The following is a 17,631-nucleotide window of genomic DNA, read 5'->3' as shown; positions in this document are numbered from 1 at the left end:
TGTAAAAGTGCTTTGAGTAGCCAGAAGATTAGAAAAGCGCTATACAAGCTCAAGTCCATTAACTGTTTTACTGTCATAGACTTTATAAACTAAGTGGACTCGACATGATGACGTTACCCATTGGTTTGTGTACAACTTTTATGAGTCCTCAGTTTGTGATTCTCACCATCTTTGGTTTTTGGAACCAGTGTTGACTATATTTGGACATAGGGCTGACATGCATTACATAGACTCTATTGAGGTGGATGTACCTAACGTAACTTATTATTTTTAAATGCATTTTGTGTCACAGGTAGCCAGGACGCTGATGATTACCTGCATACCAAGAGAGATCTCTGACCCAGGACTCATCACCAAACATTTTCAGTACACATTTTTCTATTTCATTCTATTTTGTATTGATTTGAGCAAAGGAAGCCCTGACTATCTTTTTTGCACACCTGTAGATGCTCTCATCACCATCATTATGATTTACTCCTTTTGTTCCATTCACTAGTGAGGCCTATCCCAGCTGTACTGTCAATGATATCCGTTTCTGCTTTGATGTCCACAAGCTGATGAGGCTGGACTTAGAGAGGTACAGTAAAAAAAAAAAAACACTAAAGATTAGAGTTGCTCAGTTTGCAACATCAGTGTGAGCCACTTGTCTAAAGGGTGTCACGTTTTGTGTTTTGCAGGCGCAAGGCGATGAAAGGAAGGCTTTACTTTGCCACAAAGGCCCAGAAGGAGGGAAAGATTATGATCAAGACTCACCCTTGTGCTCAGATCTTCTGCTGTGACATCTGTGGCTTTGAAAAGGTACTTTTTTATCAGACACATTTGAATTAGAACGTTGACTGCTGCACAGAAAGTATGTAACCACTGGATGGCACTGCAATCCAGAAGTAGGTGCATGCAACAGTAACATGTCTTGCTCTGTAAATCAGTGGATTAATCTGAGGGTAGAAGATGCAGTGAGTACTGAAGGCTCTAATTTTTGATCTGCAGGTGGATGCCGAGCAATACTACAGCGAGTTAGAGGAGAAGCGCACGGACGAGTTTAACGCTGAGAAGAACCGCATCACCATGAAGAGGCTAGGCATTGCCTTTGTGACTTTCCGTGATGAGAGGATGACTGCTGTGTGAGTAAACAACAGCATGACATCACATTTATGTCCTCGCATCAAACCATGGCACAACAGGGAGCAGCTATAAAACACATGGGGGCATGAAAGCAGACATAGGTTTGGCTGTTTCTACATCTTGTTTTGTTTTTCCAGCATTGTGAAGGACTACAGTCGTGTGCACTGCCGCCACAAACCCCAGCAGTCCAGCATCACCACCGTGGTGCAGTCACAGAAGTGGGGGGTCAGCTACGCACCTGCTCCCAGTGACATTATATGGTTAGTACTTTAAGGGTGTTAGTCCTCTTCATTCCTCCAATCAAACCAACCAGACTTTATTTTTAGAGCACTTTTCATACAAAGCAAAATGTAACACAAAGTTCTTTACATAAATAAAAACAATATGAGCACCTGAAATCCTTTCACTAGGTAAAACAGAGGAAACTGGATCGTGAATTTGTGATAAGGAAACACAGGAGTTAGGATTAGAAAGGTTACATTTCAAGATAGCTCAAAATAGACCTTCGCACATCCATTCCATAAAACAGGTGCGTAGGAGAGCAATGTGTCCATCAAAAAGTTAAAGGTAAACCCCCGCACACTGTCTAACTCACAAACAAACTCTTATTGGCAACGTTTCGGTATTAGACCTTCATCAGGCAAACAGTGGCAGAATAAGACAGTGAATAAAATACTAGGAGATTAAAAACAGTGGTGTATAAACAATAAAAAAAAACCTCTCTCGAGTCTCAAAGAAGCCTCAGAAGTCTTCACATTTGAACTTTTCAAGATTTCAAAAGAAAGGCCATGTCTTTGGTTTCATTGCAGCAGGCAATAGGAGAACTGTATGTTACACAGACAGACGAACATTCACTCTTACACCTACAGTAGAATCACTTTATTAACTTTATTAATGTTTGGACTGTGGGAGGTAACCAGAGCACCCTGAGGAAACCCACTTAGAAACATAATCTGAGCCTGATATCCAATGTGACATGTTTTAGGCATCACTTAGAAAACATTTCCGTGTAATGAACCCTGACATATTTGGAGACCCCTGGATTGTGACTAATGAAAGACCTGATGGAGCCTTTTTATTGAGGCAAGAGACACATACTGTTATAATGATGTTTCTTAGCTTTGAAAGAAAACCAAAACATTAAAGGTGTTTCAGACCTCAAACACCCTTTAAAGCTCATTCCCTATTCTAAATACAATTCCCTATAATGCATCTTTTTTCTATTAGAAGGCAAAGCCCAGCCCCAGATAGATTATATAACGAATGTTGCATATGTATAGCAGACTAACCAAAGAGATGATCAGGGTCTGATTGGTTGCAGTGTTTGCGGAATGCATGAATGTGTTCCTGCACCAACTAGACGACTGGAGCAGGTACTTGTGTTCCTTAATTAAAAGTAGAGCACCGAAGTGTGCTGTGTCCAACCTGCTCTCCTGTCCAGTAGAGTGGAAACAACTCGCATATGAGAGGCGACTGAGCAAGCTATTTCAGGCTTATGTCAATACATTAAGAGCGGGAGTGTCGGGAGAAGAGGAAGAGTGTTAAATGCCCTGTCTGTTTCTGTGAATTGAGACACATCATTTCCCCCGTCACCTTGCAGGGAGAACCTGTCAGTGTGCGGTTCTCGCTGGTGGCTCCGCTGTGTCCTCCTCAACATCCTCCTCTTTCTGCTCCTCTTCTTCCTCACCACTCCTGCCATCATTGTCAACACCATGGACAAGTTCAACGTCACAAGGCCTGTGGAGAGTCTGCAGGTCAGAGTTTGACATTAAGTTGTGACCTTAAAGCTGCCTTTTTAAGTTTCTCTTTAGTAATCTTCTTCTTCTCCAAACCAGAGCCCGGTCATTACCCAGTTCTTCCCAACCCTCCTGCTGTGGGCGTTTTCCGTGCTCCTGCCCTTCATCGTCTACTACTCAGCCTTCTTTGAGTCCCACTGGACCAGGTACTCACCAGCCATCGGCCTCCTCTCTCCTCTCTCCTCAGAAATGGAATTACCTTTTAAACGAACCCTTCATGTGAAGCTGTCCGTCATCCTCTCAACTCTCAGCATTCCTTTTTTTTTTTTTATCCTTGTCTAATTTATTTCTCTCTTTTTCACCCTGGTGCACTTTTTTCCTTTACTCTCTCCCTCCTTCCACCCGCCACTCTCCCTGCACTGTTATTCTGGGCAGGTTGTCATAGAGATCTCCATGTGAGAATAATGATATGCACAGTAGTCACAGCGCGCAGAGGAGCAGCACATGGTGACTAGCAGCAGGAGGAGGAGGAGCGGAACAACTGTGCATAGGGAGACATCCTCACGCAGCACCTATGAGCACCCTTTTCTTTACATAACTACCCCCCTCTCTACGTGTTGAGCGATGTGCGAGGCAGCGAATGCAAATCAACTGTTTACTGGAGTGCAAAGCGTAGTTTATGCTAATGAATCCAATGATCCAGTTAATGTAGAGTCAGCTGACTTAGAATAAATTAGTGGTTGAAGGGAACTTTGTAAATATGATTTTTAGCTAAATAGGCTTCCCATAATGATATTCTTACGATCCCATGTTTCTTAGGTCAGGGGAGAACCAAGTCACAATGCACAAGTGTTTTTTACTGCTGGTCTTCATGGTCATCATCCTGCCCTCGCTTGGTTTATCCAGGTACACCTAGAGCAGATCAGAACACACACAATACTCCTTATTTCATATATTCTTGCAATTGTTTTGAGTCAATTCTCTAACTATTTTTTTCTTCTGTAGTCTTGACCTGTTCTTCACATGGCTCTTTGATGTGAACTTCCTGGATGAAAAAGAAGTCAAATTCCAGTAAGAGAACTCTTTTTGTCTAAATAAAGTTCATCAAAAAGACCCAGCTTGTAAAAAAGTAATAATATCTTTATCTTTATTTATTAATTTGTTGTTGTTTTTATTTAATTTTTTTTCAGGTGTGTGTTCCTTCCAGACAACGGTGCATTCTTTGTAAACTATGTCATCACATCCAGTCTGATCGGCACTTCTATGGAGCTGCTTCGTATCCCGGGGCTGACGGTCTACGCCCTCCGACTCTGCTTTGCCAAGTCCCAGGCCGAGCGCATTCACGTTAAAAGGGTAAACTGAGCCTCTCGTGCTTATCTCGCTGTTTTCTTTTCAGGTACATTAGATTATATAATTTTTCTAAATGTGAATTTCTCACTGTTTGTGATTGCCTCTGCAGAGTCAGGCCTACGAGTTCCAGTTTGGCCTGGAGTATGCCTGGACCATGTGTATATTTGCAGTCAGTATGACCTACAGCATCACATGTCCCATTATTACTCCCTTTGGTAAGCAACAGGAAGTGACCATCTGTGTCTCCTCTTTTCTGTCATTCCTCTGCATCCCATCACATCCCCTCTTAGCCCTGTTTAGCGATTTCGCTCCTCTTACTCTGACCTCGCTCTCCTCTCCTGCCTGCCAGTCCGATGCAGACTGTGTGAATTTGCTGCTGTAGTCCCAGACACCAAGACACAGCGAGCTGCGAGCCAGACGCCCACTCTGCTCCTGTCTCTGTCTAGAGCACACCAAGCTCCTATTAACGTCTGAAGTCAAATTCTCAGTCCAAAGAGGCCTCTTCATACACAATTCCCTGCTGTTATCTGCCATTTATTCCCATTATTTGTGCAAATTTGTATTTTGTTTGTGCATATATTTCTTCTCATTGTGTGTGTGTTTTTGTGCCCTCCAGGTCTACTTTATGCGATCCTGAAGCATATGGTCGACAGATACAACATCTACTATGCATACGTTCCTACCAAACTCAACCAGAGGATCCACAGAGCAGCCATCAGCCAGGTCATCGTGGCTCCAATCTTCTGCATGTTCTGGCTGCTCTTCTTCTCTGTGCTCAGACTAGGTGCCTTATCACTTCCCTTTCTGTCCTGTCACCGTCCTAGTAGCTGTCATTCTATGGTTTAGTGCACATTATAACATTGTGACCTTGTCATTTCTCCCCCTTACTGTCCCAGGTCCAGTGCATCCCATCACCCTCTTCACCTTCATGTCCCTGCTCTCCTCTGTTGCCTTCTCCCTCTTCCGCTTGTGCCTTAGGAAGCATCCAGACAAATCAACAAGCTACCAGGTCAGCTACTCCGTACCTCACTCAGATGAAGTTCAGTTGAAGATCTACTGATGCTGGATAAATAGTTTGTATGTTTCCTTTTTTGAAGATGTCCGATCAGCCAGCAGAGGGGACGTTCACCGATGCAGACAGGAGTACTGTAACATCCACCACTGCCTCCAGTGTACAGTGCAACATTTTCCTTCTTTGAATTTAACACATTTACAAAGCATATTGTTTTACTTTTTTGTTGTTGTTACTGTTAAATTGAGTTTTCACATCTGTGCATTTACTTTAAATGTTGGTAGTTCAAACATGTAAGTCAGCTGCTGAACATTGATAAATATACAGTATATATATATATATATATATATATATATATATATATATACAGTATTTTATTAATTAATTATTTTAGTAAGTCAGCTGCTGAACATTGATAAATATACAGTATATATATATATATATACAGTATTTTATTAATAGTGTGCTAATTTTTTTTTATCTTCATGAGCACCAAATTAAAATTCAAGTTATTGAATAACACTTCACATAAAAAGCTCGTCTAGACTGTACTCTTTGTAATTTCATTTCAAGAGACCAAACATTAATCCTTAGCAACAAGTGCAACAGAAAACTTCCTTACAAGAGGCCGAAACCTCGAGTAGAACCAGATTCATAGGTGAACACCCAACTACCACAGACTGATGGGCTGAGACAATAGGATGGAGGGAGGGACATAAAGAATTTAGAGGATCTGGAAACATCTTCCATCATAGAGTTAAACATGCACAATTCACAGGATGGTCCTCAAAATAACTTTCATTATCGTCTACATTTTTGGGAATTCATAATCTCTGCAATTTACTGAATTTTTTGGATTATATCCAGATTACTAATTATTAATTTGTTAAGAACCTGACTTTGATGCAAAGATATCATGTCACAATCATTTGATATTGAATGTAAATAGATCCATTTATGATCTAGTGTTGGATGGGAAAACAAACCCAAATTAAAATCCATTTTTATCTCATAGCCTCACCACCAGCCTCATTAATTGCATCAAGTGATTTACTGTTTGGCACCATCTTAAACTTTATGTTGTTCTTCCTCCAACAGCTCTTTGTGGCGACCGTGCTCCTGGAGCCAGAGCTGGCTTTGACCCCCATGCCCTCCCCTGCACACCACAGCTACGGCGCCATGGCCAGTTCACAGAGTTCAAGCCATGGCCCAGCGGAGGAAGAGGAGTGCGAAGAAGACCACGCCCAGACCCATGAAACTGAGCTCCAAGACCCTCCAGAACCCTACTGCTCCAGCCCACTCATGGACAGCCCAGTTGGCTACCAGTAACACTAAATCCCCCTAATCTAATTTATCCTATCCTTCACTGGGGAACACAGATTGCTGAAGGCTACATTGCTGCATTTTTGCCACTGAGCTTTGACTCCAACTAAGCTGCCTGGGACCCTGAGAATAGATTGGGCTTGTCAGAGAGGATGAAGAACAGGACGAGGAAAGATGCTTAAAAATACAGAAAGCAGACAAAAAAAACGTCAAATTAACAGCCAGGAGTTTTCCAAAAAATCTCCTAAACCTGAACACAAACTTCAACCCTGAGATAGAAACATGCACCCTCAATGTACAGATTATTTTGGTTAAACTGTTGAATGATCCAGGAGAGGGTTTTACTTGCTTCTAAGGCTTCATTTGCAAACTAGAAAATATTTAAACTAATCAAAGTGACTGGGGAAGAAGTTCCTTTGGGCTGCTATCAGAGATACTCTGTCCATGCGGTGCCACTTGGACATGAGTGGAGGTGAAAGTTCCCGTCAGAGTGGGTGGTGTGAGCAGGCTCGCCCTGGCAGACTGACACCGCGGTCTGGGCATGGGTGATTTCTGGTTCCTCTACGGCAGAGCTCGGGGAGGCTGAGCGTGAGGGCAGCTAGTTGTGAAGCCATCTGCAGTGAGAGGGCAGACAGACGGAGGGCCGAATGTAACTCAGAGACGCGCTGTAATTTATGTCCACGTTCTCCGAGGAGGCACAAGCAGCTTGATGTAACTATTATCAAGTTGAAGTTGCTATTTTTGCTACGGTATTTTGTGGTGTTGTTGATGTTGTGCTTTTGGTTTTGGGTTGGGGAACTGCAAAATGGTCCTGGATTTACAGAGCTGTGTATTCAATCCAACTCCCTTTGTATTTATTTTAAACAAACTGTTTAACTGAGTAATTTGTTATCTTGCCAAGAATTCAATGAAAGGTTGATAACCACTCTTGTTCCTCTATAGTAAATATGAAGCTACAGCTCATAGCTCACAGCCCATTAGCTTAGCATAGCATAAAAACAGGTTGTAATATTTACAGTCTATGGTTGAAACAGGCTCCCTCGTGCCAGAAACACAAATAAGCCCTGTGAGTTATTACTACATTCTGGATTTAATTATCTTTCAAGGTGTCCTGTTGGGACTACAAGAGAAAGCCAGGCAAGCTTTTCCCCCATTTCCAGTCTTTACGCTAAGCTAACTGAGCTAACCGGCTGTTTACAGTAAACCTAACAAAACATTTAGCCGACAATATGGGCATGGTATGAATCATCACATCCATCTCTCTGCAAGAGAGGAAAGAAGTTTTCTTCTGGCAATTAAGAACTATTCATATTGCTATTCTATTAAAATCTTTATTTAACCAGGAAAAGCTCACAAGTTCAATGAGCCATTACAACTTTGGAAGCACAAGCCTTGTTTTTCTCTCACTGCGAGACACCATCATGAAAATCTCCAGATGTTTCCCTTTAATGTAAGAAAAGTCTGAAAGTGATTGTGTTACTTCCAATGTCATTAAAACGAAAAAATGTTTAGAAGCAGAAATATTATAAAAATACCTTTTCCATGATGGCTCACACGTATTTATGTTTTATATATCTGACAAGTGTTGATGAAATATGATTGTGCTAAATTACTTTAATTTTGGTTCCAAATATAAATACAAAAAGTCCAATTTGATCACCACCATGCTGTACCTGTACGAGGATGTCAGTTGCATTGCCCTATTCTGTGTGACACTAAAATGCATGTCAACTATTCTACATTGTATAAATGAGCATTCATATCTTCATCCTTGAGGTCCAGTGTCACGTGTACTAAACTTGCTTTTTAGTCTGTGTGTGCGAGTGTGTGTATGTGTGTGTTTGGGAGTTGTGTATTTTGGGTCATTTTGACTTCCTCTGAATGGAAACTGATTGTGGTTCGTAGTCCTTCATGTCTCTTGCTGTGCCTTTAACAATCACTCCCTTTTGTAAGACAATCCAGCATGGCCCGAAATATGCTGCATGGACTGAAAACTAAAGAGTTAGGGAAACAACAAAAAGATAAAACCAACCTGATAACAAACACAAAACAAACCCGAGCAGTAATTTTCAATCAGTGGTGATGTTTTCATGCTTACATTTAGTCCTCAAAGCCCTGAGCTCCTTCCACTTACATCTTCACCCAGCATCCCAGTGGTAACTTTTCTGGGGCTTCATGATTTTGTGATGGTTACTGATCTGTCGATGCCCAAACCCTCCTCAGTTCTTTGCACGTTTAGGATTCTACTTCTTCACCTTGGAAAAGAAGTTCAGTTGACAATCTGCACGTGCAACTTATTAGCTTTTAATGAGATTTTAAGAATAAACTGTAACAGGAAGCTCGCACTGCAACATAGACGTGTGTAGTAGTAGAATCAGAGTAAACTAGAAAGTTTGAACATTTTCACATGAATGACTGGTGGAGGAGCTAACATCGTCTGCTGATGAAAACAATGTTGTAAGAGCAAAAGCTCAAGAAAAAGCTAGCAAGTTGACCTTGAGTAGTTTTTTTTTTCACATTCAAGCACTTTCACTCAGCATTTCTTTACATTACAGCATTTCTGTAGGTTTTTTAAAGCATACATTGTGGCCTGTCTGTGCCTTGTTCTTTAACTCAATCCATATTTTTCAGTTCACCTGCTGTGTTCTTCTTTTTACAGATCATTTATGTTACATTGATCAACGTTTTATTTAAAAGTTTATTCTGTCAGTTCTTTTGTCTTTTTTTAATTTACTGACATGTTTGAATTCTAGTGACAGTGATGCATTCAATCATCTCTCAGAGGAGGCAAAGATGTTCTTTCTGCTTTGAAGAGTGAATTTGAATATTGTTTTGTGTTTGAAGTAGACTTAATTATCATTTTCCCAAGACGTACTTTTGCAAAATTGATGGAATATTATTATATAAAATTTTATTTATTTGTTCCATTTTACAGGAATTAAACCTAAGCTGCTCGTGCTGCATTAAACACATGGAAGCTGGCAGTAAAGTGAGTACGAAGTGGTCAGTTCAGAGAATTCAGAAGTCCCGTATATTCGGTTAAAAAAAAAAAAACATCAAAGAGCCTCTCAGAGTTTCTTTCTCTTTGCCAACATATCCTGTGGTTTTCTCTTGGAAACGCTTGTTTCACAGATCATTAAACACACTTTCCTTTGAAATATACTAATAAAAATTATTAGGGTATTTTTAGTTCTAATGGCCCTGCAAGGATGGATTGTCCATTTGATGCTTACCTAGTTTTATTGTGTCCTGTCGTGTCTGTTGACATTCAGTCAGCTTGACTCTCTGAGGTTTAGTCCGTGCCACTGGAGCTTTCCAGACATGTCAACTGTGTTTTGCTCTTTGTTTTTTTATTGTGTGTATCATGACTAGCCTTCTCGATGTCATATATGAGCAGCCCACTGCTTAGGTTGTTTGATCTCTGAGAAGAAGGTTGAGGTTGGGGAATGGTCTGCGTTTCAGATTGATCTCTGTCAGGCTAACAAGTTTTCATCTGTTCAAAGTGAAGTGCTGTGATCTGAAATTAAAACAAATTCATCCCAATCCACTCATCTTGTGGCTTGACCTCCTTATTGCTCTCATCTACTGTGGTCTGTGATGAAGGGTTTTTGAAAGGCGGTGAGTCAGACTTCATGTGGTAAGTAGTAGTGCAATACTGAATGTGCACACAATGCCTAATGTGCAAAGCTTATTGTGCACTGGTTTTTGAAAAAAAAAAAAAGAAAATTCTTTAACACAATGTTTTGAATTTTCTGAAAATACACTTATGCTCTCTTGCCAAGATTATTTTGGCGGACTGGTACCACTGTAGACTGTTTGAGTTATTGGTATAGTCAGTTTTAAACATGCAGTAAATAGAGAATTACCTTAAACCTGCACTTTTTCAAACGTTCAGCAGGCGGTGCCTTCACTGGCTGCAAAATCAATTCCGATTGGATGGAATTGGATCAGAAAATGACCTTTCTTCTCAAATGATTAATCCTCAGGAAACATTGTCCTAAAAAAGGTGATTTTCTCAATCAAATAGTATCTAGACTTCTTTCTTGTAGTAGGAGGAAAATTTCCCCTTTAGAGTAAGATAATAAAGTAGCATATCTTTAAGGGCTCAGCTACCAGCGATTGAGAGTTCCTGCAACTTCACCACTTCTATCTGAAAAAACAACAACAAGCACACAATATGGCAAATGTGAAACCCTACTCCAAAATAATAAGCAAATGGCTGATGGTGTAGTAGCTAACCTGGTGTCCAGGCCCCACTACAGGGGCACGTTTTGTCTGCTCTGAGTTTGTCAAATTTAAACTTGCATAATTAACTTAATTCATGAGAACACAATCACAATTGTGAACATGAAGCCTGCAACATGCTGGCTTAGCATGAGAACATGCAAGCAGGAAAAACAGCTATCCTAGCTCTGTTGGAAAGCAACAAAATGTGCGTACCAGCTTTGCTACAGCTCACAAATTCATGGTTTCTGGTTCCCTCTTTTTCTATTCTTTGATCCCAGTTTGTTGGTTTTAGTTTTCTAGTAACTGTACAGACATGAAAGTACTATCAGTCATCCCAACTCTGTCCCAAAATGTCAAACTCTGTAAAACGATAAGTGAACTAATTAACAGACCATCTCGCCAAAGATAACCACAGACCGTAAACCCTCATTTCACAGCGCCCTGACTTGTTAATACAGGTGCATGCTGGCTTATTTGAAGAATTATGTATGTACATGAATTAGGTTTGGGTCAGGCCTGTGAAAATACTAAACTGGCCTCACTGGTCCCGAAAACCACATGTAAGGGTGGAAGGGGCAATTAATTGTGTGAGCATCTGCTTTCATCCAAACCACATAATAAAGCTGTGGCACCACAGAGCCAATGGTAAATGCTGTTCCAGCAAAAGAGAGCTAGTATATTTTGTTCTAAAAAAATAGTGTCTCACACTGAATTGATGGATGTCATTTTCTGCAATGTTAGAAAAAAAAAATCAAGATTTCATTCCTTCTATTATATACGGTTCTTCTTCGTTGCTAAGTGTATTATAAAAAGAAAGAAAGGTCCCTGACATTTCTTCTGTCACCCTTGGCAACTGCGAGTATGCTCCTCAGTGAAAGGTGAACTCCTCTGGGTGCACGGCGCACCGCTCGCCTTTCCCACCCCAATACATGCAACAGGAAATGTCTCCTCCTGTTGCAAACATGCTCCTACTCATGTGTTAGATTTAGCATGCAAATATTGTTCTATTAGGTGTATGTGTTTTATATTTACATAATATTGTGGATCAAAGTTGTGCAAAAACTATTCTCATATTTTTAATGATGTTCAACTAAAAGGTTTAAAAGCAGCAATCGAATGCAGCAGATCAGGTGATTGTAGGTCATGCTGCATCGGGAGCAGCACAAATGTTGCGTATAAGCGTGACACTTTTTGAACTCCCAACAGAACCACAAAAAAAACAATTATTCTTCAGTTATCAGAGGATTTCATTTAGGTGCTCAGTCACACAGTCCTTTTCCTATTTTTTTTAATGTCCTTAATGGAGTAATGTAAAAAGGTGCTGTGAAGTCTCGATGACTGTTTCATTCCTGGCTACACAGAACATGAAGAACATGTGCAGAAGGTCCACACATAATATCAACAAATGCACCGATGTGACCTGCGTTATGTTAGGAAATGTGATAAAGGTCCAGTAGTGAACTCCAAAGTTAAAATGTTTCTCCCTTGAGCCTGTATACACTTGATTGGTAACAACAACTCAGTTGGAGACTCTTTTTTAGAAATTACACAACTTCTTCTTTACTTCAAGCACTTAAAGCATCCTTCGAGGTAAAGATGAAGTCATAAAATAAGAAACACTAAGTTTAACACCAAAGATAAACCAGCACCTATAATGAATCAGGTGGCATAGGAGGTAGAAATAAGTGAGAACATCAGTCAGGCTCTGTGAATTTTAGAAGACCACCAGATGGTGGTCAGTAAAAGTGAAACACAACACAAGTTTACCAGCATTTACAATCCTGAAATCACTATAGTGATATAGCATTTTAACCAGACACATACAGATACAAACCCTCAGTAAACTAGTATCTATAGCCCAGGGATGTAGTAGTCAATCGGTGATATTAGATACCCTCTTAGGCAGATAGGTAGAATAAAAATGAAACTTCAAGAAGGATACTGGGAATATAAATTCATGCCGTCAGCATATCAGACCAAAAAGACCAAACCCATCAATAAATGGATCCCAACCGATCATTATTGTTTATAGCCAGGGCCTGAAATAACCAAGCTTTCTCGTCTGTGATGGAAGTTCCATTGTTGTCTAAATACACTGTAAACCCCACGATTGAGCCACACTGTTGCACTGTGTGACATATTCTGTCATTAACATGAAGTTGGGCACTGAAGTTTATTTTCAGTCAACCCCACATACACCATGCTCATGCTCTCATTACTTCTCTTTAAAACTAAACAGTAGCAAAAGCATAGCTAGCATGGAAGTGAGGCAGCAGCTGCCTCTTCAATCTTTATGTGTCTAAGTAAAATGTGCGCAGGCATAGTACTGAGTGTATGTCACATTAAGCATCACTCAGAAGCCAAGCAATTCACTGTTGCATGTGAAGATAAGACTTTTTGCAGCTTGGATATAATCAGTGATAAACCATGATTAACCCTACTTAAAAGACAATTAAAAAAAAGATAATTTTGACCTTCCAAGATCGAAGGGGAGGCTGTTCTACAGTTAAAGGTCATAAAAATGTAAAGCCACTTCACCGGATTCCTTGAGGTAAAAACTCCATTATTTCTAAAAGAAATACAGAGAAAGATCTGAGTGGGGATATAAAATAAATTAACTATCTAAGTGTTTTGTACAGTAAACCTACAAGATACACATCCTGGAGTGGAGACTAATGGTTTGAGACAAATACAGGAGAGAGACTTCAGTAAGTAATAGTTATTGCATCACTCTCTCTAAGGTAGGGAAAGTTGCTTACAGCCAGAAATGAATAATATAACCTTATTCTTTAACTAAGTGTTGATAGACAGCTCATTCCCTCTGTTGGGTTGCTGTCTCCATCTGAGCGAGCTATCAGAGAAAACCCTATTAGTGTGTATATGTAGCCATTGTTCAACCCCTATGTCTCTTCACAGTATGATTTATAATGAGTGAGTTATCAAGCAATACCTTTGTTTTTTCTCCAGTTGCCATGACAACATTGGATACTCCGCCATACTTGAGCCCAATGCAGACTTTCTAAAAATAATGTGCGTTGTCTTTTCTCACAGACTCCTCTCCAGACGACAGCCTTCAGAGAAAACCCTCGTTCACTACAAGGTAAGCCTGTACGACTCTAGGGGCCGGCTAACGATTTACCACAAGGGCAATTAACCCCTTGTGTATCGCAGTCATTAATTGAAAATTGTGGTAATCTTGAATTGAGAAGGTCAGGCCAGAGTCTCCATGAAGTCAAGTTGCTGGACATCTCCGGGTCAGTGTTGTTGTGGAGGCTGAAGTGAGACGAGCAGTGAAAAAATACTGTCAGTGAGACAGAGAGAATGAGGATAACATCTAAAGTGCAGAGAGACAGATTAGGGCCATGTCAGCCTCTGCTCCAACAGCAGAACAGACAGCCAGTTCATGGATGTGACGTTTACAATGATATAAACAAATTGTATCAACCGGAGAAATTTGCAGTGTGTTCAAATAGCTCATTATATTACCTCCCTTTTTCCATTTCACTAATTTTGGTTTCAAGCAGAAACACACATGTAACTCTTAAAGATTTGACTTGCTTTTTGAGAAAAATATCAACAAAAATGTCCACATACCAGGAAGCAAATACCAGGATGACATTGTGCAGTTGCATGAGTAAGTGGGCTGATGAGCCTAATGTCGCCCTCGTCTCTGTAGCCGAGAGCGATAAGTCATTCGGTGCTTGGGTCTTATGTAACACTGGAGCATGGGCAGTCAGTGGGAAGGAAAATCAAGCATGGTGTGATTGATTTCAAATGCTGACAACTGTGTTGTAACCATCATCGGCCTGTGAAAAACAATCTGAGAGCCAGAGGAAAACACACTGACCTTGTTTAGCAGTAAAATATCCACATATCACTTTATTTAGTTTCAAGTAAGCACAAAACATGTTTTTTTTAAGTGTAGGATGGAATTCAGCTTACAAAGAGTGAGTAATTGCATTTACACTTTAAATAATCATAACAATATTGTGCGTTTTTGGTTGAAGGATAACTGGGTGAAGTCATCGTTGTATAGTAGCAGCTGATAATGATGAGGTAGACAGTGACACAGGCAATATGTACAGAGCTGGGTGTTAAAAAGATAACATGCCAGATGTCAGTCATGTCTGCAATGTCAGGTTATAAAAAAAAACAAAAAAACATGGAGAACGACAACCTGCATTGGGCTGAGTACTGAATTGCTATAAATACACCACCTACACAGTGAGTTAATAAACATTATACCTGCAGACTGGAGAGTTAACATCATCTGCAGGGGTAGAAATGCTCAATAAAACTCAGCTTTTTCTTTTTTTAAATGTCCTCTAACAATTGCACATGAAGGATAAACAAAGCAGGGTCAACAAATTAAAACATCTGAATGATGTACTCACATTAAAAAAGTCAACGCTCTTAACTACACAAATATTTCATACTATATAAAAATAAACTTTGTCCAAGTAAACGCAGACTTGGATTAAACAGTTGTACTGTATGCTGTTATTCTCTATAACTGGCACCCTGTTGCTAAGTTACTTGGCATTATGACTATGAATGTAAATAAGAGCTGCGGATGATACACACGGCAGAATGGCAGAAATAATCTTTGTTCATAAATTCAGTTTGTCTTTGTTTTATAATCAAAAACAAATGTTCACATTTTCTTTATGTTAATGAGGATACGATGTGTGGGAGGAAAAACAAATAACTAACACTAAGCTGCTCATCTTCACCTCCAAAGCTAAAGCTATAGTATGTTTGTAGCCACAATAACACGGATGATTAGCAATACTGAGAGAAGCGATTACAGTACAACAAATCTACTACTTCAATACAATGACTGGAGACGGATAGGTACAGAACAAAGATTGTATACTGCCTCTAAGATGCCCTTTACTTTAAAACGTTATAAAGGTCGCATAACAGTCTATGATTAAGAGTCTAACAGTCAGCTGAAGCCTATGGGAATACTCACAGCCTTTACTAAAGTGAATATCACACACTGAGTTGAGTGAGGTGAACTTGCACGCCTTAACAGTCATTGTTCTCCGAAGAAAGCTATCAGAGTATAACAGTTCTTGTCAGTATATAAAGATGTTTTTAATTTGCTTATCAATGGGTTACTGTTAGATAAAGTCTTACACTAAAAAAAAAAGGAGTACGAATATGTTATAATAATAATAATAATAATAGAAAGCACAGTAATAGTTTAAGTTGGATAGGATTTTCTTCTGTATATTCCATATGTCCTAACACTTTGAAGATGTTTTGTAAAGTATCACTGTGTTCCAGTTAGAAAGAGAGCTGCCCATGCTGGCCACAGTAACACAACAGTGTAGTGTGTGATGCCTAAATATATGATCTATCACCTGTTTTAAGATATATCACAAAGACCACTACAGTCACTGTTATAATTTGAGTAGATATATCAACTCATTATATACATAGAGACTTAACAGTTATCCTTTATCTCATAGAGAGGCGCTCTGACTTCAGGTCCGAAACTTGGAGGAAGTGAAGCAGGCTGGCTCAGGTCCTCACAGCTTAACAGCAGCATTGCCTGGCAGCTAAACATCCACAGCAAAGAAAATAAACTCTGTGATTGGTTGATCCAATAGTAACCACACCGAACATTTGCTACGCTATGCGACCCCACTCACAGAGCAAATGTACAGCAGCCAAAGCCACAATGCTGTAAGTTACACAGCCTTATTCCATGGCAACCATGTCGAGTGATTTGACAGCAACTGCTCAGCAGCACCTGCCGTGTGCCTCAGTCCGCCTTGTCTTCCCCGTTCTTGGCCCAGCCTCGGCTCATGGCTGCTACCACAATGCTGTACATGTTGAGCCAGGCTTGACGCAGTGGTGCTGTGTAGGCCTGACCCAGACTGCACTGCAGCATGTAGAGGAGGGACTCACCCACCACCTTAAAGCACAAAACACACACACAGAGAATATTTTACCCCATATTTGTCACAGCTCATTCACTCGTGTAATTGCTTTTCCAGAGTTGTTCCATTTAATTTTTTTCCTACAGCGAATGACTGTGTGTTGACTCCAACCGCCTGATGCTTCCTCCCAAGGTTGAGCAGAAAGTCCTCCAAGGAGTGAAGGTCGTCCAGGTGGCTGACTGCTGCATCGATCACAAGCATCACCTGCGATCACATGCAAATGCACATGCAGAGAGAGTTTCAACCGTGCACAGGCATAGAGTGCAACTTGAGTTTGTGAGTGTGGTAAACAGAGCTCACCTTGGTGACATGTTCCAGGAACTGAGGGCTGGAGAGGCAGTCTTGTGTGGAGCCACAGTTTGTATTGTAGTTGAAAAGAGTGAGGAGCGCAGGGTCCAGCTCAAACAGTCTACCACAGACAAATACCACACTGTTCTATACGTGTATACACATCCATAACAATCAATCTGTAAATCCTGCATCTACAAATCTCTTGTGCTTGTCATGGATTTAGTGGCAGCTGTCTCAGAGTAAATTGTGGATTATTGCAGCTCGTCGCCAGGCAACAAGTCAAGCTTCCGGTCCCTGCATGGTGAAAGTGTGCAGCAAAAGATCTAGCTTGATTCTCTCTCAACACCTTGGTTACGTCTTCCAGCACAGCTTTTAAATAACAGCAGAAAAACAGCAAGATACTTCTATCTTAAGGAAAGCATTTGCTTAGATGAAATGATATCTGCACAGAATAGATGTTCTCCTCCTTTAACACATTCTTCACTGTCTAATTCTATTTGAATTTTGCTGATAGTGTGAAACATTACCTGGAAAACATGATGACACCATGAGGAACTTTATTCTTGCCCAGGCTCTCCCAGCTTCCTCGTATCAGCTCCTTGTCTTTCCCTGACAGCTC

General features: G+C 40.4%; 1 protein-coding gene across 1 annotated transcript in view; it reads left to right on the top strand.

Annotated features, from left to right (window-relative positions):
- The window catches only part of tmem63c (transmembrane protein 63C), a 32,265-nt gene extending 22,175 nt beyond the window's left edge, over positions 1 to 10,090 (top strand). Inside the window, exons 9-23 of the mRNA XM_065966578.1 lie at positions 293 to 366; positions 497 to 577; positions 678 to 798; positions 988 to 1,121; positions 1,260 to 1,382; positions 2,723 to 2,876; positions 2,958 to 3,064; positions 3,678 to 3,764; positions 3,864 to 3,929; positions 4,049 to 4,211; positions 4,318 to 4,423; positions 4,825 to 4,992; positions 5,105 to 5,217; positions 5,306 to 5,380; positions 6,319 to 10,090. Coding sequence (XP_065822650.1) covers positions 293 to 366; positions 497 to 577; positions 678 to 798; positions 988 to 1,121; positions 1,260 to 1,382; positions 2,723 to 2,876; positions 2,958 to 3,064; positions 3,678 to 3,764; positions 3,864 to 3,929; positions 4,049 to 4,211; positions 4,318 to 4,423; positions 4,825 to 4,992; positions 5,105 to 5,217; positions 5,306 to 5,380; positions 6,319 to 6,549 — 1,803 coding nt within the window. The 3' untranslated portion in view covers positions 6,550 to 10,090. The remainder of the gene's footprint in view (positions 1 to 292; positions 367 to 496; positions 578 to 677; positions 799 to 987; positions 1,122 to 1,259; positions 1,383 to 2,722; positions 2,877 to 2,957; positions 3,065 to 3,677; positions 3,765 to 3,863; positions 3,930 to 4,048; positions 4,212 to 4,317; positions 4,424 to 4,824; positions 4,993 to 5,104; positions 5,218 to 5,305; positions 5,381 to 6,318) is intronic.
- Positions 10,091 to 17,631: the final 7,541 nt, after the last annotated feature.

This window comes from Labrus bergylta, chromosome 18 (genome assembly GCF_963930695.1).
Source record: "Labrus bergylta chromosome 18, fLabBer1.1, whole genome shotgun sequence".
NCBI lineage: Eukaryota > Metazoa > Chordata > Actinopteri > Labriformes > Labridae > Labrus > Labrus bergylta.
Note: the sequence above shows the minus strand (reverse complement) of the source record. Positions and strands in the feature narration are given on the sequence as shown.